Source organism: Heloderma suspectum, chromosome 1 (assembly GCF_057233095.1).
Source record: "Heloderma suspectum isolate Gila_16-S chromosome 1, 16-S_ref, whole genome shotgun sequence".
Lineage (NCBI taxonomy): Eukaryota > Metazoa > Chordata > Lepidosauria > Squamata > Helodermatidae > Heloderma > Heloderma suspectum.
The window spans coordinates 416,066,072-416,080,451 of NC_139458.1; the positions used below are offsets into that span (position 1 = coordinate 416,066,072).

General features: G+C 43.2%; 1 protein-coding gene across 1 annotated transcript in view; it reads right to left on the reverse strand.

Moving 5' to 3' along the window:
* Positions 1–2,228: 2,228 nt before the first annotated feature.
* Positions 2,229–14,380, reverse strand: part of MRPS5 (mitochondrial ribosomal protein S5) — a 62,337-nt gene continuing 50,185 nt past the window's right edge. Inside the window, exons 8-11 of the mRNA XM_084829089.1 lie at positions 13,750–13,807; positions 12,131–12,193; positions 4,896–5,032; positions 2,229–2,786 (exon numbers count right to left, since the gene is read on the reverse strand). Coding sequence (XP_084685215.1) covers positions 2,562–2,786; positions 4,896–5,032; positions 12,131–12,193; positions 13,750–13,807 — 483 coding nt within the window. The 3' untranslated portion in view covers positions 2,229–2,561. The remainder of the gene's footprint in view (positions 2,787–4,895; positions 5,033–12,130; positions 12,194–13,749; positions 13,808–14,380) is intronic.

The following is a 14,380-nucleotide window of genomic DNA, read 5'->3' on the forward strand; positions in this document are numbered from 1 at the left end:
GCTCTTTCCTATTTTGAAGATAGATGATGTATCTTGCTGAAGCTAAGCAGGTCTGGGTCAGGTCAGTGCTGGGATGGAAGACCTCCTAGGATCCCCTGCATATATCACTTTGAATTCCATGATGGAGAAAAAGATTTAAATGAACCAAATCAATTTGTTCCTCTGTCTGAATTCATTTGTGTTATAATCACATCCTTATAATACACTAACAACATGCCAGCCATTATGACAGCAAGGTGTGTGTGAAGGTATGTATGTTTCAATCCTGTATGCCCAGAGATCTTTTGCTCTAAGACAGGGGTGGGCAACTTGTAGGCCAAAACATCTGGAGAGCCACAACTCCCAACAGCCCTAGCCAGCATAGCCAATAGTGAGGGATGATGGGAGTTGTATGCCACAACATCTGGAGGGCCACAAGTTTCCCACTCCTGCTCCAAGAGATCCCTGTGAGGACCTGGCTACCTAGTGCCATGAATGCCCTCCTTAGAACACTGTGTGCAATTGCAAAACTTTCCCCCCATATACGTAAAAGGCAATGAACATATGAGGGTACCTTATACCGAGTCAGATCATTGGTCCATATAGATACTTGGAACAGAACTTGGAGCCTTACCACTGAGCTATAGACCCTCCCCATAAATGACTCATGCATATAGAACAAACAAAAAGGTACACTCAAAGATACCCATAGGGTGGCAGGCTAAACCTGCTTTCTGATCCCAGCCACTGAGAATCAAGCCCTTCCTTTCAAATTCATGGACCTCTCCTGGGTTCTTTCCCTTGGCCACACTAGGGTGTGACAGAATTGAGATCTGGTGTCCAACATATAGATTACATTATGCAAAAAGATTTTAAAGCAACGTGTTGTAATACTACATATTAGAACACCAACAGAATGGTAGCTGATGCTGAATCATTATCTCTTGAATATGCTCTGAATAGATCTTCCTTAATCAGAAAATGTATTTTTATTGCAGTTTTTAAAAATTCACTGATCCCTAAGTGGCCACACAGTGGGAGCCACGGTTCTGTTGTACTAAACGGCTAACCAAGTATTTGAAATTCCTTCAGGGAATGATATGAGTCTGTTAAATGCATCAGTGTTCTTCTGAATTAAAAAACGTTGAACACAGGGAGATTGTGCAGAAAACTAGATTGAAATTTCTGCATCCTGCTGGGTATAATTCTTGAATCTCATTTTGAAGCTAGCTTTACCCATACATCTCACACTTCTGTTATACACTAGACAGAAAATAACAATATTACCTAAGTTATGGGCAACAGAAATGTCATCTGTAGAAAGGGATGGAGATGGTTTCTTAATGGAAAAACAAAAGATTTGAAAATTGATCAGCACCTATTAATGGTAGAAGTTTGGAATTAAAGGTGTGCTCTGTGTGCCTTTTTTTGTAGAATTGCAGAAAGCTGAAGACTTTTGTTGGGACAGATACAGTGTTCTTTGTCTTACCCTATTTTTAAAATCATATATAAATTCACTCTCCCCACTCCCTCTTAAACTGGCTACACCTCTCCCAAATGCTGGCCCAGCCACCTAAGTATTCCAAACAATTGTCTGGGTGGTGGTTTTTAAGGGCGTACAATGACGCGGCTGAGTGTATGATCTGAGAGGCACAACTTGGATCACCTGCACTCTTACAGAACATACTAAGGTGTAGTGGTTGGATCCTATTATTTCATGCAAGTCGGGCTGCACCCTGTGTTCATTTGCAATGTGTTGAAAGGGATCTTGGGATGCACATCTCAAGACTGCATGCCGAGGCTGCCTGAATTGGCAACATGTATGAAGCAGCTTTATATGAGGTCAAACTAGTTGTCCACCTAACCTGGTATTATCTACTTAGCAACATTTCAGGGTCTTTCTGAGCCCAGCTATCTGTGATTCTTTCAAACTGTAGATGCCAGAAACTGAACATGAGACCATCAGCATACAAAGTGTGTTTCCTACCAATGAGCCATGGCCCCTCCCATATGGGGGCTCCCCCAAAATGTTCTGGTCTTGCCAGGTGGTCCTCCCACGTATCTCTTCCAGCTATATTCATACATTATTTTCTCCCTTGCATATTAACCATGTGAATGTGCCTTCTGGCATAAGCCTGGCCAAGTGCTAACTAAAGTCAGTTTGCCATGCAAGCAAACCCCTTTCTTGGCGATCGTAAGAAGGAGTTTCAAACACGAACCTATACAAAAGGAAGCTAGGCAAAACAACATCAGATTACAACTTTATTTCTGCCACATTGCTTGATAGTTTCCCCAAGTTATTTGTGAAAAAGACCTGCTGATTAGAGATTCCCCCAACAGCAACAGAGTAGACGGATTTGTGAAAGAAAACAATTTCCACTTCGCAGCCTGTGGCAACATCAGCCACTTGCATTCAGAACAGAATTGTCAGCTGAAGACAGATGGCCAAGTTGTTTTGAGCCCCTAAAGTTACAATGGCTGCAAACATCAGTAGGATCTTCACCTGCTTCACTTAAATATTTCGGTATCATGTGATTATGCTGGATCTTCCTTGGTACTGTACATCTAAATACTGAGCCAGACTACCAAACAGCTCTTTTGACATGTGCCCAGGCAGCCTTCTTCATTCCTTGTGCTGCCTTCACTTCATTCCACTCCAGTTTGACATCAGGAACTTCATCCACAGGCTCAGGATCTTCTCTGAGCGTCCCATGGGGCTTTGCAATGATGATGGGATATGGGCCACATTCCTCGCGAAATTCTACTACGTAGAGCCTTTTCTTATTTGCTAAGTCTTGGTGAGTTTCCTGTTTGGGAAAGGAAAGGGAGAGGGTTCTAAGCCACAAGAAATCCAGTTTATCTTATTTCAAGCCCACCTTCCACACTCAGCTCCAGGCTTTAGAACAAATGGCAAGACAGAGATGTCATTTTTCTAAACATCTTTTTTATGACTCACAGAACACTTTTGTAGAGTAGGCACCAGCTAAAACTGTGATAATCCCAGGTTTTAAAATGTGTTTATTTATTTTAAATATTTTAGGCCACCTTTAAGGCAGTGTCCAAGATAAAATGCATTACTGCAATAAATATAAAATACTTAACAACAGACAGATATAATACATGTTGCTAGTCCTCACGGATGCAAGGGTAAACTTAAAAATGAGCAAGTGCTACGAACCCTGAGAGTAAGCAAAGAAACTCAAAATAATCGCATTTTGGTTTTTCAAGTCCCATGACTTTGAGGGGATGGTAGAACAGCACAGAATAATGAGATGGGAGACATTAATAGCGTAAATGGCCCATTTATGCCTGTAATGTTGCGTAGATGGCTCATTTACAGCTGCAAATGATGCAACATTTAATTACCAGAAGAAGCAGAGTTGCCATTGTAAAAGAAAATGGCAACTCCCATGGTGACAGCTGTGGGCGCTCCCCATGGGTCCAGATAAGGAGCAAGGGACTCACATGGTTGCCCCCCCTCTGCCCCATTCAGATGTCTGAATCCCACTTTGGCTCTGGAGTCTGAAGAGGGCCGGAATGGGTCTGAATCAGGTCAAAGGTCAGGGCTGATTCAGAAGCGCCAAACTGGCCTCTGAAGTGGGTTGGGGGGTCCCTGCACAGCCCTAGCAGAAACGATACGACACCCTTCCCACCATCACAAGACTCCTCGAATACAAACTGGATAGTAGGTCAGATGAAGATTAGCCTGTTTCTCAGGCATGTTAGGAATACTGATGATGAAAGCAAACAATCCATTCCATATGCCGGCTATGCAGAGCCACGTTGAGGAAAACGGGGAAATATAAGCAAGCTTATACTTGATCTACTTTATGGCTTCTTTAAATGCCGTTGGATTAGAAAGGGAGGGAGGGCCCATAGCTCCGTGGCAGAGTACCTGCTTTGCATGCAGAAGGTTCCAGGTTCTATTTATATTTACAACAGACCATAGGGGCTATGGAGCGCTAAAAGGGTCAAATTTAGCTTGAGAACCACTATGAGCTGTTGTGGTTTGCCACCTAATTTTAGCAACCAGCTGCTGACCCTCCGCCCCCACAGATTCTGCAGCCCCTGGACCCCCCTGAAGTTGCTCACCCTTGGGCTAGATGGACAAACAGAGCTGGATTACAACATACTTGTAATGTTGTGTAGATGGCCCCTTTACAGCTGCAATCTACACAACATTTAGTTACCGGAAGAAGAAGAGTCGCCATTTTAAAAGAAAATGGCAACTCCCTTGAAGATGGTGACAGTTGCGGGTGCTCCCCACGGGTCCAGTAAGGAGCAGGGGGCTCGTGCAGTTGGGTGTGTGGCTGTCCGGACTGGGCCGAAGCAGTCCAAAGCGCTTCGGATCGATCCGACCCGCTTTGGACTGCTTAGGCCCGATCCTGACCTGCTCCAGAATCACCCCGATCTGCTTCGGATTCAGACCGAAGCAGTGCACCACCCTATTCTCCAGCGCAGACATTCTCACTGTTATGGCTTCGACTGGTATCAACCTTAAACATGATTCATGCTAATTAATATTTGCTGTTAACCAGGCTTTGGAAGCCAGGTTCAAAGCCTGGGTTTTAACTATGGTTAATGTACTTTTGAACCACGGTTATAGCCAGTGATGGGAAGGTTGGGTGAATCTGGATGGAAGAGATGCATAATCTCACAGCCCATTCATGATACCTTAAATATGGTTAAGAGACTGGAAGCATTGTGTTTATATTGCTTTCCTCTTCCTCCTAATCAAGAAACTGTCTTTTATTTTATGGTGTGGATTTTAAAAAATATTTTAACATTCCCCCCCCCCCCATTTTGGCAGAATGTACATTTACAAAATGTAAAGTAACTAAAAGTATGGATCGTTGGATAAAACCAAATCTCATGTACCAGTAAACAAGTCTTAAATCACCCACTCTATGTTTTACCTGATTTGATAATCCCCTGAAGAGGGCTTTAGTGAGATTCAGTAAATTCCTGGACCCATAACGCTTGGCGTACATGTCTTTAATCCCAATCAGTTTGCAGATGGTAATGATAGCTCGGTGACAGTGGAGACCATATCCTGGGAAAAGTAGTTGATTTGTGTTAAAAAGGAATTTAGTAAACTCATTATTGTAAGCAATTGCTATTAGCATGGAATAATACACTACAAATCTCAGGGAAAGCAATTTTGGACTGTTTAGCGGTGCCTACACCTGAGCACTGAATAGGCACAGCTTTGTCAAAGGCTCCAATATTTGATGAATACCTTGCATGAGGGGTGTCCCACCTGTCGAGGATGGGTCACTTGAGACACCAGATAACAATTAAGTATCCTTATTACATTAATTCAGCTGTCTTGAAGCCAGTGAGGGTATTTGCTCCTACAACTATTCTAATAAGGCTACTCTAGAATAGAGATCAGCAACTGGAGGCCCTGGGGCAAGATCAGTCCCCATGGGAAGTATTGGCTGGCTGAAGAAGCAATAGAAGAGTGGGGGGAGTGGTGGCACTGGCAATGATTGGGGGACCCCTTTGGGGGATGAAAGGCCTGGCTCACCACCTTCCATACCTTCTTCAAAGTGCCTTCTGTAAAACCAGTTTTGGGAGAGTTCATGACACTGTGGTAGAGGCCATACTTTGCATGCAGGAGGTCTGGGGTTCAGTCCCTGGCACCTCCGTTTCAAAGGTTCAGGAAGCAAGGGATAGGAAAGACATCTCAGACAGAGATCCAGGAGAGAGGCTGCCAGTCAGAGATGCAATATTTGGGCCAGATCAGGCGGTAGGCAATCCTGGTGCCTTCCAGATGTTTGGGACTACAACTCCCATTAGCCCCAGCCAGCATGGCCAATGGTCAGGGATTATGGGTGCTATAGTCCAAAACATCTGGAAGGCATCAGGTTGCAGGCCGGGTGGACAAGGAGTCCGAATTAGCATAAGGCAACTTCCTAAGTTATCTAGTTGCTGACAAAGAGGTTTTTTAAAAATCAGAAACCTTCTGAACTAAGAGACTGTGAAGTAATATTTTAATTAACTTCTAGCCACCAGGGTAGTGATTCGAATGCGCACCTGCACAGAGACAGCTGGTGTCCCACATGCCAAATCTGCAGTGCTCATAACTCCATGCCCAGTTCTGCCCACTCAACCTCCTATCTACTTGTCCAGCCTCAAGGTCCAGCTAAGCACTCCCTACTCCTCCTTATCTGCCAGGTCCTTCGACTATTCCCACCTGCAAAGATGCTTTACACCAGGGGTGGGGAAACTGTGCTTAGTCCTTCTCCCATGGCCCATGTCCATGACTGCTTCTGCTAGTTTCCAGTTGCTTAAGGAACTACTATCTTAGGAAAGAAAGCTTGCGTTAGATAAAGGGGTGTAGCTGAATGGTGGCAGCGGAAGTGAAGGGAGGGATTACCCAGTGGAGAGGGGTGATCAAAGGGGTGGGTTTGCCCTAGGGTAGAGGCCCCCACCCCGAGACCACGTTCTTCACCTGTTGCGCTAGGGGTGGCTGCTGCCAGCGCTGCATACTGCCCCTTATATATATTACACACACACACACACACACACACATGCACGCACACACTTCAAAAGCTTCTCTAATGCTACTCTTCTGTGCAAGTATTCAAACTACTGACCATATCATCAGCAAGTAAAGGCACAATCCTATGCATGTTTAGACAGAAAAAAGTCCCACGTTGGCTGGGGGATGCTGGGAGTTGTAGGACCTTTTCCTGTCTAAACATGCATGGGATTGCGCCCTAAAGCACCCTTAATTTACAACCTGAGGTCATACCAAACCAATCCCCAGATGGTTTGTAAAGTTCCCTTCCTGCAATTCAGAGGATCTAACAGATGTCAGACATGAATGCAGCCCCTGCGCTGTAATGCTGAACAGATCTGACATAGGAAAAAAGAAGAGCTGAGAACTTATCTACTCTTCCTTAATGCCTGTTCCAGTTTGAATTCATGCCTCCAGAACGTATTTCTTGCCCTCCAGAAGGCAATGGTGCACCTTGGTGCCTTTGAGTTAGATTGTTATTCAAAGGGATGTAGGATGCTATGCTGAAAGATCCCAGATTTGGGAGAAATCCCACGCAAATATTGCCAAGGATGGAGATGAAATGCATGGAACTATCTCTCCCCTCTCCATGCAATTTATACCAATGGCAGAACTTGAGATTCACAGTGAGGTTTTACAGATCCCTGATGAAGGGCACTACTTAAAGCTATCAGCCACAAATCCAAAGGGAGCTTTGCCCTTTTGAAATAACTGTGCTCTGGTAGAAACTCCCCCCGCCCCCCATTAAGCTGTTCTCCGTAAGAACCTGAATAGAACAACAGCCGTGCTTGAGACTCTTGGAAGTATGACTAAGAAGGGTCACAGTGCTTTCAGGAAGCTAAAAGGAACACTTGCTATGAAATCACTGCAAAAGGGGCAGGATTTGAATGGCACACACATTTCTGGAGGGGTGTGTGTGTGTGTGAGAGAGAGACAGAGAGAGAGGTACGTGCTTGTTACGCAAACAAGGCTGCCTCGTCTTGAAAGGATTGGTCACTGCTCTGTTGCTAAGCAAACCCCATCGTTGCTTTCTTTTGCCGTTTAGATACGCCACTTGCTCAAAGCTCTCGTATTCTGCAAAAACGGTCCAAGTGGTACCCATAAAGGGGCAGGCTGCAGGGACTGCCATTAGACCTGGGTCCTTTGGCTACTCATTTCCATCCTTTGCAACGAAAGGAGCTTCCTGGTCACTTTAAAGCCATCAGAGCGAGACAACTGATGCTCTATTTTCTAGAACGCTATTGCTATTTAACATTCATATAGTGTGGGCTAGGCACCATAATAGTGGCAGTATGAAGACTGCTTCTCAAGGCAGAGGAACAGGAATCCCACAATCATACAGGACTGAATGGTCCAGCCGCATCTGATGCTGTAGTGTTGTCAAAGTGTCCTGAATGAGAGATTGCAAAGATTTATATATACAAACTGCCCTGAGATTACCAAAGGAAGAGCAGGGTAGAATAAAACATCATTCATGATGCTCAGTTTCTCCTTCAGCCACTGAATCAGCAACAAAAACCAAAACAGACTGATAGTGGGGACCAGAAGGTCTGAGCATATAAAAAAGATTCTGGCCCGATGCACTGGCTGTCTGTACATTTGCAAGCCCAATTCAAGGTCATTCTGAGCCCAATTTAAGGTCTTGACCTATAAAGCCTCACACAGTGTGAGACTGCAATACCTAACCATGCACTACAATCAACATCTGAGGCCCTCCTCCGAGTGAGGTTCAGAGGATAGCAACAAGGAGAAGGGCCTTCTCGCCGGTAGCTCCCTGATTGTGAAATGCTCTCCCCACTGCTGTCTGCTTGGCACTAACACTGTCATCTTTCTGGTGCCAGGTCAAGACTTTTCTCTACTCCCAAGTGTTTGACAGCATATGATGGGGCATTTTAGTTTTTTCATCAGGACCTGGTAGTTTTATTGTGAATTGTTTTAAACTTGCTTTTAAGCTGTTTTACATTTTTAAATGTTAAATGTTTTATATTATGTTCTATCATGCTGTGAACCGCCCAGAGACCTTTGGCTATTGGGTGGTACAGAAATGTAATCAATGAATGAATGGAAAACCAAACTGTAACACATCCTTGTAAATACCATTGGCGATCGTGATTAGTGAAGTGCAAAAATGGCGCCGCCCTTGTACAAGAGGGAGGCGTCAGCATGCTTGGAGGAACCTCAGCATTTGCAGAAGTACAAAATACTTAAAGGGACATCCCCACTCCCCCTAAAAAAACAGCCCTATGGGGACTGAGCATGTTCAGTAGGCACAGAATGCTGACCCGCTGTTTGGTGGTGGTGGTGGTGATTTGGGAGGAGGAATGGAATGGTGTTTCCGTTATAAGAGTACTCCACACGGCTAAATTTTGTTGCTGGCCACCCACTTGCTTCCTCCATTTCATGAATGCTTCAGTCAGTACTCTTTTTAAGAATGCTGCGGCTGAGTCTCCCTAAGTTGAAGGGGCAAAAACCTTTGACAAGTGCCCAACTTAGCCCACCTTTACCATGGCACTGCAAAAGCATCAAGAGCAAAATGGCAAAAGCAGGCCAGAGTGGAAGCTAAGCAGGTGCTGAAGCATCGAAAGGCCACTTTCATGCCTCTTGAACTTGCCGAAGGCTGCATGGATCCACTTTCATAACATGCAGATGTGAATTATGTTACACACCCCTCAGAGGAAAGGGTGGACACAGCTCTTGGGGTGGGGGAGCTCGCCCTGTGCTGGGGAAGGGAGCACAAAACAGAGAAGCCTCAATCTGCACAAAATGGTTCATGGTGTTTTTATTGTTTTAAACTGTTTTATTATATATTTTGTACATCGCCCAAAGTGGCTGGGTGACCAGCGAGATGGGCGATTAATAAATTTAACAAACAAACAAACAAACAAACAAACAAATAAAAATGGTGCCCTGAAGCCACTATTATCTGTCTCTGGTGGCATGGAAAGAAGATCTTCCTGGAACCTCTAACCACATTTCCATCTCTGGGTGGGGGCAACGTTTTCACTCAGTTCACATCTCAAAGAAATCCGGGACAGCGGATGATTGTTTCCCATGCAAACTGAATGACACCCATCTGTTAGAAATAACCTGCAGAAATTCAGGGTTGGAGTTGAGGCGGGAAAACTGGCGCTTCCAACGTGGCATATCGGGGGCTGCTACCAAATGAAACTCTTGATAAATAGCCTTTTTGGAGATCAGTCAGACGTAATTATGTCGAAAACCTGATTCTGTCTCCAAGCATGAAATCGATACTTTCTCAAAATGGCAGAACAAATGGCTTGAGATGGCCATCACTTGTTTTTCAATTAGGGGGGGTAGAAAGGGGAAATATTAGCACGGCAAATCTTGTGGCCTGCTAATAGATTTCCTTTCCTCCATTTGCCGAGTGCCAAGCTTGCACTGCAGATTGGAATAATCTCAAAGAGCTGTCTTAATGGCTTTTAAATAAAAATGCATTAGATCACACTTGGGTTTTTAGAAGATTTATAGGCCTGAGTCACATGAAGCAAGTGTTCGTTGGGCAACTTAAGAGGACAATTTCATTCTAAGTAAAAGCCCTAGTAAAATATTTTCATTTAAAGAGTAAAAGATGGTAACTCTGCATCAAAAACCAATATAATATTCTGGGAAGAAAGGGGACTTGCAGTCTCTCTTAAAACCCAACCTGTTCAAGCATAGCTCAGTTTTGCTAGCTCCTTTTGCATTTAACCCTGAAGATGGTAGAACTCAATGTCCTCTTTACTTAAGAAGTGAAAAACCCTCACCCAGGCAATCCAAATTTTGTGCCAAGAAAACCAGAACTCTGTAGCCTGTATAAATAATGCAAATTGAACAATCTGCATATTCTCTTATTTTGCATGATTTATTCTTCTTTTGCTAGTCACGGGTAAGAGCATGGGCGTTGCAATCTGCCCACCCCAACCACTGAAAAGCTGGTTTACCGCCTCTCTCGATTCTGAGATTTCTGCAGGCAGTGCTCACATGCTTTCAAATCTGTCTTCACTGTCTAGGGTTAGAATCTTGCTTCGTTTTATCAAAAGAAAAAGAAAGAAAACAGACTCAGGAAGCTGGATTCTTCAGCCAATGCCACAGTCTGCATTTTCCTTTACTCTCCCACAAAATCGCGATGTATATACAGCCTTGAAAATAGGAACATCTTTGGCTACTGCAAGGTTTTCTGCAGTCTTTTCAAAGTATTACTGCTGCATTAAAGGGATTCCCTCCTCCCATATGCCAGATTTTGCATACTGTTTCATTATGTCAGGAGAGTGTGTGTGTTACTGGTGTGTTACCTTCACAATCAATGTCAAACAGGTAAGCTCTGTGTGGCTATCCACCTGTGTGACCCTCCTCCTTTTGAGAAGGTGTGGAAGATATTTTGGGTCATTTTCTGAAAGAGCTAAATCAGTTGCCCCCAAGGAAGAGTATACAGACTTGAGATGAACCAGGCCAACAGACTGTCCTTGGTACATTGCTCAAGTTGATTCTTCACATTCTTGCATTTGGTGCCCTCCCATCTTTCCTTCTTCTGAATCACCCTTCACCATTATTAACTGGGTGCTCAAGGGGCCTCAGTGGATGATATGCACCTCACTGCACGGTGTGCTCAGCCTACCGAACAATGCCCCTGACATCAGTAATACTACCTATACTGATGTACACCACCACTTCCACCAGTGCCCCATCAATACTCCTCTTATACAAATCTAAGGTGTGGCCACACATGGGATACTGTGTACCGTTCTGGTCATAGCACCTAAGAAACGATATTGTAGAGTTGCAAAAAGTGCAGAAAAGGGCAACTAAAACGATCAAGGGGCTGGTGCAACTCCCCTATGAGGAAAGGTCACAACATCTAGGACTGTTCAGCTTAGAAAAGAGGCAAGACATGACAGAGGTGTACAAAATTATGAGTGGTGTGGAGAAAGTGGATAAGGAGACATTTTTCTCCCTCTCTCATAACACTAGAAGCTGGGGATATCCCATGAAGCTCATTAGTGGGAGATTCAGGACAGATGAAACAAAGGACTTCTTCACACAGTGCATAGTTAAACTATGGAATTCAGTTCCACAAGAGGTAGTGATGGCCACCAATTTGGATGGCTTTCAAAGGGGATTGGACAAATTCATGGGGGAGAAGGCTATCAGTGGCTATTAGTCCTGATGGCTATGTACTACCTCCAGTACCAGAGGCAGTATGCCTATATACACCAGCTGCTGGGGAACATGGGCAGGAGGGTGCTGTTGCACTTATGTTCTGTTTGTGGGGCTTCTCGTGGGTAGTTGGTTGACCACTGTGTGAACAGAATGCTGAACTAGATGGACCCTTCATCTGATCCAGTAGGGCTCTTCTTACGTTCATAAATGGGAATTCATCCATTTGTCAATTTGCAACTGCAGAAGACTGATCGAAGTTCAGTGCATTCAGTGTGGACTTCTGCCCATTTAACTTAATGGGAAGTTAAATCTGCTTAGCTGTGCATGTTGAACTGCAATCCAGATGAAATGAATTTGAATATTAGCACTCCATTTCACATTACATGGAATATGATGTTAAGAATACTGGCCACATTGATTTGGAAGAGAATACTTCAAAATTCTACATCAGTTACATCTTTTACCTACCCCTGTTTTGCTTCTTCATTCGCAGAGTAGTTTTCTTAAAATAGGTTGCAATATCGTGATAAACTAGGAGGAAAAAATAGAACATAGGTGTTAAATAGGATACTTTGAGCTCAATCATCACTAGGTGTACCTAGAAAAAATTAAGCACGCTGAAAACCCACCAATTTCAATATAACTTAAGCACACTTATGACTTACACATTATAAATTTCCTACATGGAAAGTACTTCAGAGTAGGAGCTAGATGCATTTTCACTTGTTACCATACACCACTTTGAAACCTTTCGAAAAGCGGCTTATACATAGTGATATATGCATTTCATTTTTTTTAAATAAGCTAAAATATAGTAAGTGTCCTCCAGTTTGCAGCCACTGTGCCTCTGAATCAATAAAAGAGCAGAATTATTATTATTATTATTATTATTATTATTATTGTTATTAATAATAAACCAGCACAAATATATCAGGTTAAAAGGCCTGGGAAAATATAAAGGTCTTGCTTGGAGTCTAAAGGACATTACTGCAGGCACCAGGAGAGAGAGTTCCATAAACGGGGTGCCACAACCAAGGCGGCCTTCTCTCCCACCGTTACCTCTGTCTAAGGTGATATGAAAATGCTATCTGTCATCTTTTATCTGAGATGGCTCAATCACACAGGCAGCAGGCAGCTATCAAGTACCAAGCAAAGTCCCACGAGAGGTACTATTTGGGGGTGTGCCTGTTTAAAATGGACGGATGGCCAGCACTATTTAAATAGATTGTTTTTTGTGGTTTTGTTGTCAAATGACACTAATAGGATGGTGACTGATAAAGGATTATTTGCAATGGCTGCAGATAAGATCTGATTACAAATTGTGAATAATGAGCTAATAGACTGTATAGGTGATGATCAAAATTGATACATAGCTTTAACATGTTTTTGACATTGGGTCTCTCAGATTTATTTTGCTCTTCAATTTAAGTTATAATTGACTGAATTCCATCATGGGAGAACAGCAGGATATAAACATAATAAGCAAATGGACATGCATGTGTGAACCAACCCTCAGCAACGACAATTGGCTTTTATAAAATAATTGGCAAGGGGTTCCAATGGTCCAGTTCAGACACAACAGGAAAACATGGTATGCAAATGAGCAGTGATGAGTCTCGGGCTTGCAAACTTCGCCTTCCTCCTCTTTCACATTTGTGAGATCAGAAGCTTTTTCTTTCAATTTTAAACTAACTATATTTCCTAGTGACATCTGAACTCATGGAACTGTGATTTGTTTAAATGATGGTTTGAAAACAAGCCAGGATTGGAAACTGCATTTTGGTTTCTGGCCTGTACATAGTTTAAGCAAACTTCAGTACTCCAAGTTTGGTTGTCATGGGGAACTGTGGTTAGTTTAAAATCAGAAGCTTCTAATCTGCTTCTCACAGGTGTGAAAGAGGGAGTGGTCATTCATGTAGCAGAAAACCATGGTTTCCCGTTACGTCTGAACTGGGTCAATTTCTCATGTCGATCCAAATTTTTGGACGTGAAGGATGCACAGCCTGAAGGAATGAGAAATGAATTAATATATGGAGTAGTAATATAACCAGCTTTTAAAGAAAAGAGTCTAAAATTCTAACACTTACTTGTGTGATCTTCATATCTTTCAATATAGTGCAAATACTGAATAGCTCTGTTCTTTGCCTGGGGGTAAAGGACAGGAAAATTATTTTTTTATTAAGAAATGATTACATAAATATACTATTTCGATTTTACAGCTAAATCAAATTACATAGAAGAAGAAGCATTGATAGAAAACCATTCTGCAAATTATGTATTGCACTGAAATCAAATTAGCTCACTAAATTAAAAAGGGATAAAAATGACATTATGAAGTACCACCTAAGTATGTTTAAGAAAAGTTACCAGCATGTCTGCCACACATGCTATGTTAGGCATTAAGAAACAGGTTTTGTAGGGCTTTCTTGAGCGAAACACAGGAAGTTGCCTTATGCGGAGTCCACCTAGCCCTGTATTGTTGACACTGATAGGCTGCTGTTTTCCAGGGTTTCAGGCAGCTGTTTTTCCACTCCTTCCTGGAGACTGAACCTCTGATCCTTCTGCATGCAAAGCACGAGCCATGGCTCCTCCCTGTGGTCATCTACATACAATGCTCTCCTCACCACAGGTGACCAGGTGAGGGCTATTCACAGCGCCTGGCTAAATCCAGCAACAATAGACAATTAGACTTATTTGATCAACATTATTTCAGTGGGG